The 18,868-nt window shown below is 34.9% G+C and overlaps 1 protein-coding gene, 1 long non-coding RNA gene and 1 pseudogene across 3 annotated transcripts in view; 1 reads left to right on the forward strand and 2 right to left on the reverse strand.

Moving 5' to 3' along the window:
• LOC140043267 (uncharacterized) overlaps positions 1-16,812 on the reverse strand; it is a 34,717-nt pseudogene extending 17,905 nt beyond the window's left edge.
• The window catches only part of LOC140043627 (uncharacterized), a 104,338-nt gene that overhangs the window by 54,848 nt on the left and 30,622 nt on the right, over positions 1-18,868 (forward strand). Inside the window, exon 3 of one of the 2 annotated variants that reach the window (XR_011844325.1) lies at positions 17,593-17,898. The exons of the other annotated variant lie outside the window; for it this stretch is intronic. This is a non-coding gene — a long non-coding RNA (uncharacterized lncRNA). Of the gene's footprint in view, positions 1-17,592; positions 17,899-18,868 lie in introns of those variants that run through there. 2 annotated transcript variants of the gene reach the window in all.
• On the reverse strand, positions 2,655-4,015 carry LOC140043268 (uncharacterized). Its single transcript, XM_072087770.1, is given in 4 exon segments — positions 2,655-2,904; positions 2,965-3,442; positions 3,528-3,628; positions 3,630-4,015. Coding segments are annotated over 4 exon segments (1,215 nt in total).

Raw genomic sequence — 18,868 nt, forward strand, 5'->3', positions numbered from 1 at the left:
AATAGTATTTACCTTTGCTATATTTTAGTAGACTAAATCCTCCCAAAGAAGGCAGATGAGAAAGAGGAGCAAACTTATTTGTTGAAATAAAATTTAGACACTGACACTCCTGGTCTTTTTATGAGGTGTATATTATCAGAGCTATGGAATGTTGATTTTAAACTTCCTACTGTCAATATTTAAATTGTGTATGGACATGAAAGTGATTATTGCATCCAACAATTCTGCACACTCATAAGTGTCATTCTTCCGTTTAATTCCAAGTACTCCCAAAAGTGAGCCAGCCACAAGACTACAATTTGTATCTTTAGTTTTTATTTAGAAAACACACTCAAATCAAGCATTAATTTTTCATTTTTCCTACTTTATGCAAAACTCCTCCAAATAGCTTGAAACATGCCACAACTTAATTGTCTTATTACATGCAATGTCTGTAATTTTTACAGTTGATGATGACACTAATTGACACAGAATGGAAGGAATTCTGCTTTATTCCATCACTAAGCTTTACATTATCACTAATGTGATCATGTCTAAGTATTGACAAAATTTAATTAAAATGTCATACTCGGGTATCTAAAAACAAGCTCCTTCAAGGGACAATCCGACAACAAATTGTCAAGTCATCTCAGCATTGTTCTTTAATTCTTTCTTTTTCTATTGACTTTACTTATTCTAGCTTACTTATTTTTTCTTAACTACTGTCATTGTGTTTTGCAGTTTTTCTACCACCTATTTTGTGAAAGCCCTACACATTGTTAGTGTATTATTAAAACAAATTTGCATTCTGTCTTGATTAAGTGGAGGGAGGCCTGTCTCCACTCTTTATTGATTTTTTCCCAGTTATTGAATTCTTTTTCAGTTCTTCAATTATAAATAGTTTTTTGGCCAGAATTCCAACACTTGTAGAAAATGGGTCTACTGGCCTTATGCACATGTCTTCAGTTCATTCATGGAATGGCCATTGTGTCGGCTTCTATCATCCTTAGGGAGTTTTTTTGCCTCTGACTTTTTTTTACCCCTTTAACTTATATACCTCCTTCTCAAGATTCTTTATCCTTCTATTATCACTCATTCTGAAAAAATAAAACTGAAAAATGTGTTTTATATTATTAGCAAATCAATGGTAAGAGACGTCACAAACCAGTACATACAGGTATATTGAACTAAATGTATTAGAGACCAATGTATTTTCCAGTAGATTTGTTAGATGCAACTCTATAGAGTAGAATATTGTAGGCCACTTCTTCATTAAAGTCAATTCACTCATTGAAAATTCTATTCTATTATGCTTTGGTAATCATTAACATGGTATACAGTATAATATGATGAAGAAAAATCAGGCGAGCAGATTCCCTTAGCGAGTGGTGTCGACTGATATTCAGTGTCTTTTGGAAATAATGTAGGCACCAAATGCTTGCTCTTCCCAGATTGATCCAGCTTCTTCAATTGCCGCCCATCTAGCCATACACTTGCATCAGCCTCTCTCCAGTCAATATTCTGTGTGAGAACGTTCTACCACAAAAACCAACCAGAATCTCCTCCTTATCTGGACTCCACAAACTCTTAAAAACGCTGATTGAATCCACAAGCCTTGTTAACCCTTGGCATCTCCCAAAAGTGAGACGACACTGCACATGTTAGATCATCTGCATACTGAATGAACTTGCGTTCTTTTTCCTGACTGCCAGGTAACTTCACATCCTGAATCAAACTGAAGAAATTAAAAAAAAAGTTTAAATTATATGATGAGAGGAAAATGTAGAGGGGAATTGAATGATGACTTGAATGATGACTATTAACAACCAATCACTTTTCTTGCTGGATGGTAAAACATCTGGCTCGTATCGTGGAAGGGAATTGGAGACCCCACCACATACTATCTACTGTAGGTATGATACAAAAAAATTGAAACTCCATATAATAAATTAATTTAATAAAAAATCCAGTAAAAAATATCATTTTAAAAAATCTTTATTTCATTAAAATCTTTATTTCATTAAAATTGACTAAATAATTGATTTTTTATAAATTATTTAATATATTATTTTGGTCGAGATTTTGGTATACAGTAGGAGTTTACTAATAACTTTTTCAGCAAATTTTAAGTTTCCTTAATATAAAAAATTGTAATTTGTTTTTCTCTCTATAGATTTCTGTGAATTTTACAGAGATTGTCATCATGATGTATAAAAATATTTATGTCTTTAGACTGTTTAATTCCCGTCTGCCAAGAATATACTCCGCCCACCTCCTCCCCCACATTTTAATCTATCGTCATTTCTTTGCACAGCATGTTTTTAATCTCCCTTCCAAGCAGGTTAAATACTCCAATGAAGACTTGTTATAAGTGGATCAAAAGTTGTTAATAGTGTTAGCAAGTAATAGCAGGGATGGGGTATTACCAGGGGTGGGGGTATTACCAGGGGTGGGGTAGTACTGGGGTGGGGGTAGTACTGGGGTGGGGGTAGTACTGGGGTGGGGGTATTACCAGGGGTGGGGGTATTGCCGGGGGTGGGGTGTCACATGTGATTTATTATGACATATATTGAATTGAAAAGCAATATATTCAGTAGCACCTCTATGGAAAGCTCTAGATCACATGAATTGAACTGTAGAATTTGTATGTGAATTATCTATCTCGAAAAAAACACTCAAAAGACAAAACTTAATTCCAAAACAACATCCCCATAGATGAAGTCAACTGCAAGTTGAAAACTCGTAATAATGTAGTCTTCAGCATCATCCTCGTACGTTTCATCCTTCTCTGACCAATACGAAATCACATAACCCCTCTTAGAAAACTTCTCAACCAAACCACTCCAAGGAATATCCCCTTCATCCTTGTCAAACCATACAGTATATGAATATTTTACTGTCCACCAATTCCCCAGCGAAATAATGCTCTAAATTGAATCTTAACTCTGGATATGCTGCTGGTATTATAGTCTTCTTTTTTTTTACGGGTTTTCTGCGGCTTGTTTTTTTGGAGAAATTCTCTTGAGAATTTCAGTCTGGACTTCCTTTGATTTCTTTTTCTTAGTGTTTCTTTGCTTCCTGGCAATGTTGATGAAGGTGTTTATTATTCCTTCCCTGTGATCATCATTCACTTGCTCCAGGTAGTCCAGCACTTTGTTCTTCCTCGCTCTTATACTGCACGAAAGGTAGTCAATTGTGGCATTTGTTTTGGAAGTCTGTCGAGCAGAAAACATGCCAATAATCTGCTCAGCATTGATGTTGTGATTTCATGACGATTCAGTCTCCTTTTGGAGTTCTTCTGATAAATCCAACTCCAAGTACCTGTTGTACTGACGCACAAGTACCTCATGTGCACCTTTTAGGCATGTTGATATCATATTGGCAAACATTTCTGTATCGCCTGGTTGTTGTCTCAAAGCAGAAATGAGTGGGTCGTCACATGACAGCTTACCACCAAAGAAGTCTGTAGTTGTTGTTAAACTAGTTTTGGGGACGTCAATGAAATGTTGTAGCTTTTACAAATGCTTCCTTGTGATGCAGTTCATTGCCGCTAGGGACATAAAACAGCGACATCCAAGGGCCGGTCAATAACTTCCCTAAAATCCCCAACACCTGGATTTCAAGTTTTGCAATTGGATTAGCGAAGTGCAAGGGCTTTTCTCAAACTGACACTACCAATGGTTTAATTATTGAATAGAGCTGTAAAAAACTCATCTTTATACGTAATCTTCTCACAGATGTGGAACAACATATGCAACCGGTTTCCGCGATATCGTGGAATAAAGCCTTTAGGCAGGTTGGCACTTGCTAGCTCTGCTTTAAATCCTCTGGGATTGCCTGTACCATCTTTGAAGCATAGCTTCGCAACATTTAGAACAACCTGGGCAGCAGCACAATCATTCAAGAACAATTTTTTGTCAGTGATTAGTTCCTTTTCAAATGTATGCAATGAGGTCGAAGTACATCCTCTTGTCAAAATTGAATGGGTCACAGTCAAATTCATCCATGCATCTTCTAGAAATTGAACTCTGCCCATCTAGAAACAGTCTTGTAGTGATGTTTCTTATGACCCTTCTTGCATGAAGAGATGTCCTAACTGTATTTACTGATACGTTTCCATCCTGATTTCATCTTCGAACCCTTGTTTGTGGTAGATATCTATCCACAGATCCAATGGTATTTCATGAATTTTATTCAATAATAATTCATGAATTCTATTCTCTATTAATTCATGAATTATTAGGAATCCTTATTAAATAATTTTGAATCAAATTCATGAATATTATTTAATTAAATTCATAGATTGTTAATGATTTAGTTTTTAGGAATTATTACTGAAAATAATAAAATTCATGAATTATCATTGAATAAAATTCATGAATAAGTATTGAATAAAATTCATGAATTATTATTCTATCTATGCATATTATCCAATCAAATCCAGCTGTAATTTCATACATAGTAAAAGTAGCTAACAATTGCTGCAAAAAAATTGTCAAATTTCATCTCAGCATTGTTCTTTAATTCTTTATTTTTCTTTTGACTTTACTGTACTTATTTTTCAAATTACTTGTTTTTTTTCATAACTACTTTCATGGTATTTTGTAATTTTTCAACTACCTCTTTTCTGGAAGCCTCAGACACTGTCCGTATAATATCAAAAAAGATTCAGAGTCTGTCTTGATCGAGTGGAGGGCGAGGCCTGTCTCCACTCTTTACTGATTTCTTTCCAGTTATTGATTTTTTTGGAACATGCAGGTTAGAAAACAAACCCCGAATCATCAACACCAGAACATGTGAGGCAACTGGGATTTCTTCTTCACCTCGACATCGCCGCTCAACTGAATGCATCTCATTGGCTAAGCTGCCTACATCTGTTGATCCAACAACTTTGCCAGAGCTTTGTGAAAAAACCAATCCTGATTTTATCTTCATTTCATCAAATAATAGCACAACATGTTTTTGCAATTCATTACCTTCTTCATATAATTTGAGGTCTGTTACAACTCTACTTAACATCTCATGGCAAAAACCAGTTGTCACACCAGCAAAGTGGCTGTAGGGTTGGAGTGTGTTTGGATGAGGCAGCGTCATGAATCCACTTTCGCGAATTAAATTATAGGCTGACGGAGACTTGCTTTGGATAGCAATGCACCAACGTAAAATTGCTGGGTGCCAACGCATCTGCTTTCCCTTGCCCGGGCCATAGATGCCAGTTGCTGCTCCCACAAAAGCTTTGCTGACGGATATTTACATAATAAACTCTCAATTTCAGGTTTTCCCATTTCCATTGTGTCTTCTATTAAGTGAGCTGCATTTTCAGAAATTAATTTGCTTTCTAGCATGTACATCTTGGAAACTTTATTCTCAAGGCAACCACTCTTTCTTTTCAACCGTCTGTAATTGCATTGTAATGTTGCTGCTTTGTTCTGCAGTTGAGCATTTGATAAATACTTGTTGGCTACCGTCAGTGAAGACTTTTCCTTGCAGGAAGCACTTCGCATTGATGATAAATCCCCACGATAAATTCGGCAAACTGCGCACCGCTTCAGATCCTCAGCAATTAGCAATTCAGTCATTATGTCTAATGGTGTTGCATAAATAGACATCTTTTGGTGTTATCCTTATAGGAATCTGCCCTTCTGGTCCTTTTCGTCTCTCTATCAAATCTAAATAATCTTCATTGCCTGCACAAATTTTAGCACTCCTCAATATATCACACAGCTTGGTGAACTGATGTAATGGTAATTTTTTGTTAAAGACTTCACCTAGAATAGGCTGTGCTTGCAATACAACACCAGCAATGACAACTCTCCATGTCGAATCACTGTGGATTGTTAACTTGATGACAGCATCACCAGTTGGTGAAAGTCTAATTATTAGTAATTCATCTTGTGGAAACAAAGAGACAAGGCTACATTTTTCTGCTTCCTTTCTGTAATCGTGAAGATTGGTAGGAATCTCCCCATCAGTCATACAAGACGCACATTGAGAATCATTGAATTTTGCAATTACAATATTGCACACTTTACTGCGGTCCTTGCTGTGGCATTTCTTCCACCTTTTCAGTTTTTGCACACAGGAATAACAAATAAATGGTGGGTGGATTTCTGGATCATCATTATCAATATCTAAGCAAAAACATGACTTGATTACAGACTTGAACGCGTCCTTTGTATAAGGTGAACGATCTGAAGGAATCGCCCTGGAAATTCCACAAAGTCGACACGTAGGTTTCAAACAAACACTATGTCCTGTCATCGTTCTCTGAAAACAAGAGCAATTTAATTTAAATGGCGAATGATGACCTAGAGTTGTTGTCCTAGTAGTAGTACTATCTAGGCTAGCTAACTAAAAATAAATACAGTACCTGTTTTTTTTTTATTGTTAATGTTATTGAACATAGCCTAACCCAGTATAATTAGGTCCTAGATAGTAGATTGCTATTTTTGGCATACCCTAGGTGTGGCAGATTAACATTACCTCTATGATAAATAGTACATACAACAATAGGTAGGTCTAGCCTAGTAGGACTAGACCCTAGCTAGGAGTCGAGTACTTTAGTCCTAGTCTACTACCAGTACTAGCTAGGGCCAAGCTAGTAGTAGTAGTAGTAGTAGTAGTAGCTGGCCTACGAAAGTAATTATTTTATGGCTAATGTTAGTTATTATTTATTGGTTTAAAATTTAAATGTAATCTACTGTAAGACCTAGCCTAAATTAAACATCGAAACAATAACTAGGCCTAGACCTGAGTAATACAACGATCGGTGGACCAAAATAACTACGACCGGTGGAACTACCGAACTAACTCCGGCTATTCGGTTCGGCGGTCGGATAGATTCGATGCTTTTCAATTCGTTGTATGTCAGCCGGACACCATCGGAAACTGTCATGCAAGGCATCAAATGAAAGCTACAGCTTTCCTTTATTCATATAACTAAAACTTAAAACTCCAGTACAAAGGGAAACTATTAAAATACGTGTTTGTTTCGTTGTTATATTCAAAATAATGGAATACTAAACAATTGATAAAACAAGTACTTATTTTTGGTTGATTTTAATGATTTAATGACTGGTACGTTCGCAAAAAAATTCGGAATCCGAATACATAAAACATGCATGTGAATCCTTGTTGACAATTAACTGCGCATATGCAATGTGTTTTTTGTTCGTATTTATGTACTCCACTGTTAGTTAGACAGGGTATAGGGGTTGCTACTTAGCGGCGAGGAGCCTTGTGTGTAAGGAGATCGAACCAAGATAACGCGGCGGGCGGTCGCAGTGCAATTTAATAGGAGTCATTTGACCATGTAATGTGCTTAATTGGATTAAAATCCATGCATTACATCGATGTTACTCCTTCCTAACTTATTTCTCTATGGTAATATCTTCAATAACTAATCTGGGAATTTCTTGCAGGATGTTTTTTTGCAAGGTCATGGTCCTATTTTAGAAAAATATTTGTTTTAAATTGTTAGTTTGTTATCACTGGTTTTTAGGTTGGATATTTCTGTATTTATACTTTTTGAATTTTGAATACAGTATTTGATAATTAAGTTCTTACGTTTACAATTGTTAAATCTAAAGACTTCACTTGTTGTACGTCATTGTAGATCTCGATTTTGACGTTGCTGAATGTCACGGTATTGCCAATGTTTGCATCGGTTGTCATTCCGCTGTGGCAGCCCCACAGCTTACATTTAATTTTTTTTACTGTCTGTCGTCGCCGTCTGCAAGAAAGATATCCCGCCTTTTCCAGCCACTTCCCTCTCTGATTGGAAAAACCTGTAAGGATGTGATGTGTAATACTTTTCATTTTCTTATGCTCAATATATGTTATGCATATGAGTACCTTATTAGTTTAAAAAAAGTTAATGGGAATCTATATAAATACAATTAATACTGTACCTCAGCTATTGTGGCCTTTAAGCTAATTCTCCTTTTCGCTGGCAAAACTAAAGTCTGTGACATGCTATGTTCTGGGGATATCCTGTTCTGGAGGGTGGTAAAATTCTGGACATACGAATTATCACTTAAATGGATATAGTATGCATTAGGTTTTTTTGTTGTATGTTTGATCATTCTTATGCATTTTCCTTTACACATTTTTTGCTGTAGATTTTTGGAACGGTGGTTTCATACACCTCAAAGTTTTCGTCCATAGTGAAACAAAAGAAATGGTCACTATGTAGCATTGGTGTTGAAAGAATATAATCTGCTACGGAAGACATCTGTTGAAATAAAGGATCGACTAATTAATTTTTTTTATTTGCTGTTGATCATTTCATTTTTAAGATTGTTATACTGTACTATACGCCTTTTAATAATAATATTTATGTTTATTACTATAATTATTGATCGATGATGATGTTCAAAGTTATTAACGTTATCATCAAGTTTCTGCAATCCTCGTCCCATTGTAACCATTAATTTCCATTACAGCAAGCACATCTTCTGTTTTGAGCAAGTGTTAGTGAATTGCAGCCAACCAGCATGCCTTGTCTACTCGACTTTTTACCCTTTGACCAATTGACCAAATACTTGATTTTTTATAAATTATTTAATATATTATTATTATTTTGGTCCAGATTTTGGTATAGGAGTTTACTAATACATTTTTCAGCAATTTTTAAGTTTCCTAATTAATATAAAAAATTGTAATTTGTTTTTCTCTCTATAGATTTCTGTGAATTTTACAGAGATTGTCATCATGATGTATACAAAAATTTATGTCTTTAGACTGTTTAATTCCCGTCTGCCAAGAATATACTCCGAGCAGGAGGGCGAGGCCTGTCTCCACTCTTTACTGATTTCTTTCCAGTTATTGATTTTTTTTTTAATTCCTCAACTGTAAATAATTTTTTGGCCAGTATCCCTACACTTTAGACAATGGGTCTAATGGCCGTACGCATGATTTAAGCTCATTTATTGAATAGCCATTATATCGGCTTCGATCACCATCCGTGGTTTTTTTTGCCTCCGCATTTTCTAGTTTCTTCACCCTCTTCCTCAACTTGTACACCTCCTCTTCAAGGTTCTTTATTCTTCTATTACTGCTCATTCTATAGAGTGCAGTTCTTCATTAAGTTAATTCACTCAGTACAATTCATTGAGAATTATATTCCTGCCTCCGAGCCAAGATTAGGATTTTTATTTTGGTTATACATATGGGTCTAATTTAAGTAGCCTACAAATAATGTATACAAATGTATGGAATAATGTACTGTATTTATACATTATGCCAATATTCGACTCTACATAATATTTTTGGTAATGTATTGTATATTTTCTTCTGGTGGCAACAACAACAAATAAACATTTAATTAAATTTTCTTTCCTTTTTTTCGTTTTTATGCACAGAGTACTGTACATACATTGATGATAAACATTTTTTCTTTACCTTTCTTTTTCTCTAATGAAACCTTCCTCTTGTTTACTTCCTTCATTTTCTGCAACAACAATAGTAAATTGAAAAAATCATCAAGGAACTTGTACTCGAGCACTGGCATTGTTTGGAATTACAGTATTAATATTTCCACTAAAAATGTTTAGTCACAGTACTGGTTTAAAAAATGCATGATCTGCATAAAATATATCTATGTTAAATATTAATTAATACCCAAGTTCAATATTTTCTTAATTCATTGAAAACAAACAGTAGATAACAACATCAACTTTCTTTTTTATTTGCTGTTGATCATTTCATTTTTAAGATTGTAATTATACTGTACTACGCCTTTTAATAATAATATTTATGTTAATTACTATAATTATTGATCGATGATGATGATCAAAGTTATTACGTTACCATCAAGTTTCTGCAATCCTCATCCCATAACCATTAATTACCATTACAGCAAGCACATCTTTGGTTTTGAGCAAGTGTTAGTGAATTGCAGCCGACCATCATGCCTTGACTTTTTACCCTTTGCCACATTGCATAGCCCATTTTATATAGAAGCTTGTTATTTAGACAGATCTCGTATTGAACCACATCTAAAACAATAACATTTCACATATAAACCATGAGTCCAACTGATCCGTATACGATAGTGTGCTTGCCGCATCTTATTTCATATTGTGAAATTGTTCATGTAATCTTTGATATTTATTTTCATCACATTGAGCAAACATTGCAGAAACAATCAAGCCTGGGAGTGTTCTATTTCTTTCTCATTACACAGATAGATTTTTGTGATTTTCCTTTAATGCATTGAACTTAATAATTCCATGATCCCTTTAAATTTGAACTCTTTAAATCTCCTTTTTTTGGAAAGTACTTTGCATCATTCACTCGCTCGAAGCTTTTATGCTTATTTCCTATGTGATTCCTTAATTTTGAAAATGAATATGTATTATGCATTAGTATAGTATCTGCTTTCATTTTCTTATGTACAGTATAATAACTCCTTGTTGGCTGATAATTCATAACAGCATTCCCTTACAGAGTAAACCATTTGTTTGTCTGGATGCTCAAGCATTTTTTAGGATAATAAAAAAAAACTGATCTGCCTGTTCACTAGTGTTATAGTAATAATAATAATAATAAATGAAGACTTATATAGCGCCGGTATCCTCCACCCATGTGGCGCTCATGGCGCTTTGTGCATTAACAACGTGCGAGAACATCAGCGAATAGCGACGTCTTTAGGTTGGTCTTGAAACTGTTTAGACTAGTTGAGCATTTAACTGTTGCTGGTAAGCTGTTCCATACACTTGCGGCCGCAACGTAAAAAGATCTCTGACCCCACTGATTTTTCGCTCTACGCTCTTGAAGAAGGTTTTGTGACAATGATCGTAGGCCTCTGCGGGATGATTCGTAACGATCCACAAGGTCAGATAAATAAGCAGGAGCACTGTCATTTAGGATCTTGAATACAAACAACGCAAGTTTGTACTTAATACGTTGTTGAACAGGCAACCAATGCAAATCCATCAGGACAGGAGTTATGTGAGCGTTTGATTTTGTATAAGTTACAATTCTAGCTGCCATATTTTGCAAGCGCTGCAAACGTTGTATTTGAGATTTTGGTATGCCAAACAACAAGGCATTACCAATGTCAATTTTAGAAGTGACAAATGAGTGTACAATCAATTCAGCTGTTTTCTTGTTAAGATTACCGCGAATACGACCAAGGTTCCTAATAGGTATCCCAATGTAAAAATTCAAATTAATGATGGTACTTTTTCTTTCAGTTAATCAGAAGGAACTTACTGAACATAAACTTTTGCAATTTAAATGATTGAAATCGGATTATCCATTCAAAAGTTATGGTCCATTAAAGTGCCCAAAAAACAGTGATTTTTGCTTGAAAAATGGCACTTTTTCTAATTATATTTGAACCCATTTTTGAAGGGTTATAACTTTTATACTAATAATTTTAAAGTTCTTATTTTTTCCAAACCCATAGATACAACAGAGTTGTACAAGAATTTTTTTTTTTGGGTGTCCTCGACATTTTTTTTTTTAGATATCGCCCTCCAAAATTCGTCCGAGGGCTTTTTACGCGTGATTTTCCCAATGTCTCAAAAATGCCCAAAAAGTTCCTGTCTTTAAATGATTCATAACTTTTGAACCAATGTGTGAATTAACTTCTTTTTTTTTGCATTGCATAAAATGTAATATGTATTTTAGTAAGGTTATTTATATTGACAGGTAGGTAATTCTGAAATACAACATAAAGTATTGTTAAAAAATGTTAAAATGTGAAAAAAAAAAATATTGCGTTAAAAAACTGTGTGGGTATTGTTTCTTTTCATTAAATATTATTTTTCGTAAGTATACATTTTTTTTTTAATTCTAGTATTTAAAGTTATATTTATAATCATATATTATTTAAATTGATTTTCGAACCGCCAAAAATAAGAATTAAGCCCGTGCTTATTATGTGTTCGATTCCATTTGGAGCGCCGGGCCGAACGTAGACTCGGCCGCGCCTACTACAAGTTAAGTTATATAGGCCCCTAAGGTCTAGGCCTAAATAAAAGCCTGACGCTAAATTCTGCCTAAGACTAAGAAATATCGGGAAGAAATTTGTTATTTAACAAAGTAATTACCTCAATGGTATAATTGTAACATGTTTAATTTTATTTCCCTTTCGATTATTCTAACCGAAAGTTGCACTTTGAATTGAAATATACGGAATAAAATTTAGGCCTAGAAACAGCGTAGACATACAACGGCAACACAGGACAAAGCGCGTTTCGGCCGCCTACATAGAATGGCTTACGGCCGCTGCATAGCAAAATCAAAGCTTCTTAAATTTCTTCGGTACATTTCTTCCTAACGTACTTGCTTTATATAGTAGATTTATAAATATTCCACTTATTAAATAATTTAATAAATCGGTAAAATTGACGTTTCGAAGCAAATATTCCATGAGAGGCGACATTTTTCGACATGCCTCGTGTGCGGCGAAGACTAGTTCAGAAAATGGAACAGTCCACTGCAGGGGTTATCCAATCATTAATTAACGCGCTAATACATGCATACCATGCACATTGTCTGGGCGACGGTAATTTAGTAATAAGCGGAGAACTGAATCCCCCCCGTAAGGAAAATGGTAAACACTGATATTTTTGGTAGGGATTATTTTTTTCAGTGGTTGGTCTTGTTGGTCTCTTCGCACGAGGTCCACGCAAAGTCAAATAAAACGATGTGGTTTATCAAACAGAAATATAAATTAGCTTCAATTCAATACTAAATTAGCCAAATTTTGATAATGAGAAAGACTAAAAAATTCAATTTTTATCGTTAAAATTGACATTTGAGGCGGATGTACATAATAATAATAACCGATTTACATATCAAAATAAAGAGTATTTAAAGCCTGATAACATGCAACAAAAATTACTCCACCACCTATTATGGACCTCGTGCGATCGTGTTTTGAAAATGGGTAGGTGTTTTCCAAAGTTATTTTTAGCGCGCGGATTTCGGCTCGCCGGCTTTTGTACCTCATTTTTAACTCGCGTTTTCTATTAAAATATTTAATAAACATAGATTAAAAATATATGAAAATAATCCCTTAAACAAGATCTTTCCAGACATATAATTTTTATTCACATGTGTATATAAGAAATAGTATATTTTTAACTTCAAAGACACGTCACTTTTTGAAATTTCACGAACGTGTTAAAATCGCGGTAACGAAAATCCGCTTCATTGGGATACCTATTCCTAATCGATATGCATGCTGCTTTGGATACAGTTGTTATTTGTGCTTCCATAGTGAGATTACTATCCAGCATGATTCCCAGATTCCGGACCACCGATGAGGGAGCGATGTTAGAGTTTCCGATTCTGATATGTGTGATGTTGATTTTGGAGATGTTACATTTAGACCCGACGATAATAAACTCTGTCTTTCCATCATTCAACTTTAGGTAATTTGTTGTCATCCAATTGCGAACATCTTCTATACAGGCTTCCATCTTACTGATTGCTGCAGCAACATCCCTTTGCACTGGATTTACTGACACATAAATCTGTGTATCATCTGCATAGAAATGGAAATGTAGACTGTGTTTGCGAATAATGTCACCAAGGGGAAGCGTATAAATGGAAAACTGGCCAGGCCCAATTACTGACCCCTGTGGTACACCATATTCCAGGCAAGCTTCATCTGAGAATGCATCATTGATACAGACTAGCTGACGTCTTCCTGTAAGATATGACTGGAACCAGTTAAGAGCAACACCATTTATGCCAATGCGATTTCTCAGACGGGTTATCAGTCTTTGGTGATCAACTGTATCAAACGCTGCTGACAAATCCAACAACACCAATAGCGTTATTTTCCCATCATTCATTCCTTGTAACAAATCATTCTGTACCTTTAAAAGGGAACTCTCCGTGCTATGACATGCACGATATGCCGACTGGTAATTCTCATTTAAATTATGCTTTTGAAGATATGGAGTAATGCGTGATCATTAAGAAATATATCTGGGGTGCCTGTGAATGGTGTGTAATGTGTTTCATCCTGCTTTTCTCTGTCTTCATGAGATGGTGTAGATAATCTCCAAAGAAATCTTATGTCAATAGAGCAATGTAGTTATTAATATTGTTTTTGTGTACCGAAACTCTCAATTAATCATGATGTATTTTACACCACCTGCATGGGTAGTTTGCTGTAAAATCCAAAGATTGGATATATTCCCAAATTGTCTCCAACAAATTGGGCGACCCCACCTTTAATGTTTCCATTGAAAACTGATGTTGATACCACCAAACCATCATTTGCAAGGGAGTTCAAATCATTACTCAATGATTAAGAATGATATATTCCCAAATTATATATAGCTAGACATCAATGCAATTATAATGAGCATATTAATGTTTTTTAAGGTTGATCTGTACTTTGGATGTTGACTGGCTATTGTAAAATATACTTGCTTACGCTTTGTGTATGTCATATTTGGGACCTATTTGGTTGACACCCTCAAAATCATCTACATAGAGTATAAGTTTGATAACATCACATCACTAAAATCGAATTGCCCATCATAGAAATCTTCCATGACACTATCTTGTGATCTGTAACCAACTTGAGCAGTTTAGCTGGAAGCCTGTTGCTTTACTTACAAAACTAAATTTAAGTAGGCACTGCTTTGATTAGTAATATCTTCAATAACTAATCTGGGAATTTCTTGCGGGATGTTTTTTTACAAGGTCAGGTCCTATTTTAGAAAAATATTTGTTTTAAATTGTTAGTTTGTTATCACTGGTTTTTAGGTTGGATATTTATGTATTTATACTTTTTTAATTTTGAATACAGTATTTGATAATTAAGTTCTTACGTTTACAATTGTTAAATCTAAAGACTTCACTTGTTGTACGTCACTGTAGATCTCGATTTCAACGTTGCTGAATGTCACGGTATTGCCAATGTTTGCATCGGTTGTCATTTCGCTGTGGCAGCCCCACAGCTTACATTTAATTTTTTAACTGTCTGTCGTCGCCGTCTGCAAGAAAGATATCCCGCCTTTTCCAGCCACTTCCCTCTCTGATTGGAAAAACCTGTAAGGATGTGATGTGTATACTTTCATTTTCTTATGCTCAATATATTTTATGCATATGACCTTATTAGTTTAAAAAAAGTTAATGGGAATCTATATAAATACAATTAATACTGCACCTCAGCTATTGTGGCCTTTAAGCTAATTCTCCTTTTCGCTGGCAAAACTAAAGTCTCTGACATGCTATGTTCTGGAGGGTGGTAAAATTCTGGACATACGAATTATCGCTTAAATGGATATAGTATGCATTAGGTTTTTTTGTTGTATGTTTGATCATTCTTATGCATTTTCCTTTACACATTTTTTGCTGTAGATTTTTGGAATGGTGGTTTCATACACCTCAAAGTTTTCGTCCATAGTGAAACAAAAGAAATGGTCACTATGTAGCATTGGTGTTGAAAGAATATAATCTGCTACGGAAGACATCTGTTGAAATAAAGGATCGACTAATTAATTTTTTTTATTTGCTGTTGATCATTTCATTTTTAAGATTGTTATACTGTACTATACGCCTTTTAATAATAATATTTATGTTTATTACTATAATTATTGATCGATGATGATGTTCAAAGTTATTACGTTATCATCAAGTTTCTGCATTCCTCGTCCCATAACCATTAATTTCCATTACAGCAAGCACATCTTCTGTTTTGAGCAAGTGTTAGTGAATTGCAGCCAACCATCATGCCTTGTCCACTCGACTTTTTACCCTTTGACCAATTGACCAAATACTTGATTTTTTATAAATTATTTAATATATTATTATTATTTTTGTCCAGATTTTGGTATAGGAGTTTACTAATAACTTTTTCAGCAATTTTTAAGTTTCCTTAATATAACAAATTGTAATTTCTCTCTTTAGATTTCTGTGAATTTTACAGAGATTGTCATCATGATGTATAAAAAAATTGATGCCTTTAGACTGTTTAATTCCCGTCTGCCAAGAATATACTCCGAGCCCCCCTCCCCTCCCCCGGATTAGTTCCTTTTCAAATGTATGCAATGACGTCAAAGTACATCCTCTTGTCAAAATTGAATGGGTCACAGACAAATTCATTAATGCATCTTCTAGAAATTGAACTCTGTGCCCATCTAGAAACAGTCTTGTAGTGATGTTTATTATGACCCTTCTTGCATGAAGAGATGTCCTAACTCTACTTACTGATGATACCTTTCCATCCTGATTTCATCTTTGAACCCTTGTTTGTGGTAGATATCTATCCACAGATCCAATGATATTTCATGAATTTTATTCAATAATAATTCATGATTTCTATTCTCTATTAATTCAAGATTTATTAGGAATCCTTATTAAATAATTTTGAATCAAATTCATGAATATTATTGAATTAAATTCATAGATTGTTAATGAATAGTTTTTATGAATTATTACTGAAAATAATAAAATTCATGAATTATCATTGAATAAAATTCATGAATTATCATGCGCGGCTCCTTTCGTAGATATGCCAGACCAAACATGTACCTTCAATGGGGGTTTTGGTTTTAATTTTGGCTGTTCGTCTATTTTCCGAAAGGAGATGCGACCATGGTGATCTAATTCGATAGTGCTTTCGTCTGTAAAAATTACATCTTTAAACTGTTCATTGTTTCTAATGCAACGAAGCGCAAATTCGTATCGGTGAACTTTGTTTGGCTCTCTGATTAGCTGACAGTACCTACTTCCATTGCATCGCCATCCAAGCTTTCTCCGTGTTTTCTTAATGCAATCTATACTTAGATTGACATTAGTTCGCTCTTGAATAATTTCTTTCAGCTTTCTAGCCGTCAATTCGTCATTGGCCTCCATCTCGCTATCGATGATATTGAGGTGTTCGGCGGTAACTATCTTTGGTCGGCCAGAACGTGGAAGGTCAGCGATCGTTTTCATTTCTCGGATCTTCTTTAGTATTCTATATACAGTTGTTCGGTGCCTTAAACGTATTTATTATTTTATTAATGCTAAAACCAATAGCATTATAGCGGACTATTCGTGCACGGACATGATTCGGTGTTCGAGACATTTTGCGTAAGTGACACATTCATATCATACCTCCGTGACCAAATCATGAAATTGAAAAATTAATATTCATTATACACTGATGTTTCAGACAGATTTTGACTTTTGATTGGACATCCATTTTTTTAATTTTTGCCAATCAGTGATAATTATGCAAAAAAAACGTTTTTGATTGACATTTATGATTTACACACCAAAACAAAATGAGGTGATGTTTTTACAATTTCTTGAGCTTTTGATTCGACAATCTTTGCCGCTATATTAATTAATTTTACAAATTAAAAATACGCATAAAATTACGCACAATAACAACATAATTATGAACAAACAAAAATTTGATTAGTTGCCTACAGTATGTATTGCTTTTTTTAATTATTCATGAATAAAGTTTCTCATCTCCACTTAAATAAGAAAAGGATTGGTCTTTTGAAGACACACTTTTCCATTTTGTGTAGACTTTCTTACAGCTTTTAGATATCATATTTTCTTGATACTCTATATCCCCTTGATACTCTATACCCCCATAATTAAATAGTTTTTCTTCCTTTCGTTCTTTTGATACATCGTTAGTACGTTGGACACATTTCTTCTGTGCGACTGGTAGGACTACTTCTCCATTCGAGGAGGTATTTTTGGTGATGTGTTTGCAAATACAGACATCTTGGGTGCTTACGATCTGAGTTGTCTGAATCGAAGTGAAATATCGTATATTGCAGGTATTTTTAAATTTTCACTCTAGAAACACAACAAAGATTACCTATAGATAGTTGATTTGACAATTCTTTTGACTAAAAGACAATTCACATACTAGAGGCATCTAAATAATACTCTGATATGACCTTGTGTTCAAGAGGTGGTGTGATGTATAAGGTTTATCGCAAATAGCGTGCGCGGTGCATGGTGGGAAGGGTTTGGGAGCAATAGCGCCACCTAAAAAATGCATGATGGGAAAGATTTGGGGGGAAAAAAGTTATAACAAATTCCCACGCTCTCTCTTTATCTCGTCTTCGCGACTACAAACATCTGCACTACTACTACCTAGCTTTATCATCTAAAATTTCGTTTACAGTATATTCAGTATACCTATATCATTGGGCGGTTTAGAATTTGTTATTAATTTACAATTAATTACAAAACGTAGGCCTACTAGTATCCAGTGTGCTTATAAAATGACACATTTTGATACCAAAAGTGTTCCCATTCTCATATTCGCTATCTTCCACTCTGTACACTATTAAGTTGTTACGTCTGCTTAGGCTTAGTATATTAATACTAATGTACAGCGGAAAACATCAGGTGTTGAGATAGTATGAATAGACCGGGCTAGTGAGCACCGAACAAACACGTCTTCACTCGACCGCACCCAGTTAGTTAGTTCTCCTTCCCCTTAATATGACGAATGTCTGTGGTGATCTGGACCAGCCTGGAAGGCATTGACGAGTGGCTTGTGATCTGTAAATACCCGGAAACATCGACCTTCCAGAGCATACCGAAAATGCTTGACAGACCGGTAATAGTTCTTTCCCAAATGTACCTCTGCTGGACGTAGTGAGCGGGTGAAGAAAGCCATAGGTTGCCATTGCTCATCAGTTTTGATTCGTTGCTGTAGAACGCCACCAATATCAGATGCATCAACTGCAAGGCTGAGCTGAGCATTTGGAATTGGATGAGTTAGAGTAATTTGCCGCTAGCGCATCTTTTATAGCTGTAAAGGCATTCTTCGCAGATTCATCAAGGTCAAAGCTGTGAATTTTGTTTCGTTTTGTAGGGAGTAAAGATGTTAGATGAAACAGTATACCTGCACAAACGTGGAATGAAACGAAATACTGAGATGCTCCGAAATCAG

The sequence above is a fragment of the Antedon mediterranea genome, chromosome 3, assembly GCF_964355755.1.
Source record: "Antedon mediterranea chromosome 3, ecAntMedi1.1, whole genome shotgun sequence".
Classification (NCBI taxonomy): domain Eukaryota; kingdom Metazoa; phylum Echinodermata; class Crinoidea; order Comatulida; family Antedonidae; genus Antedon; species Antedon mediterranea.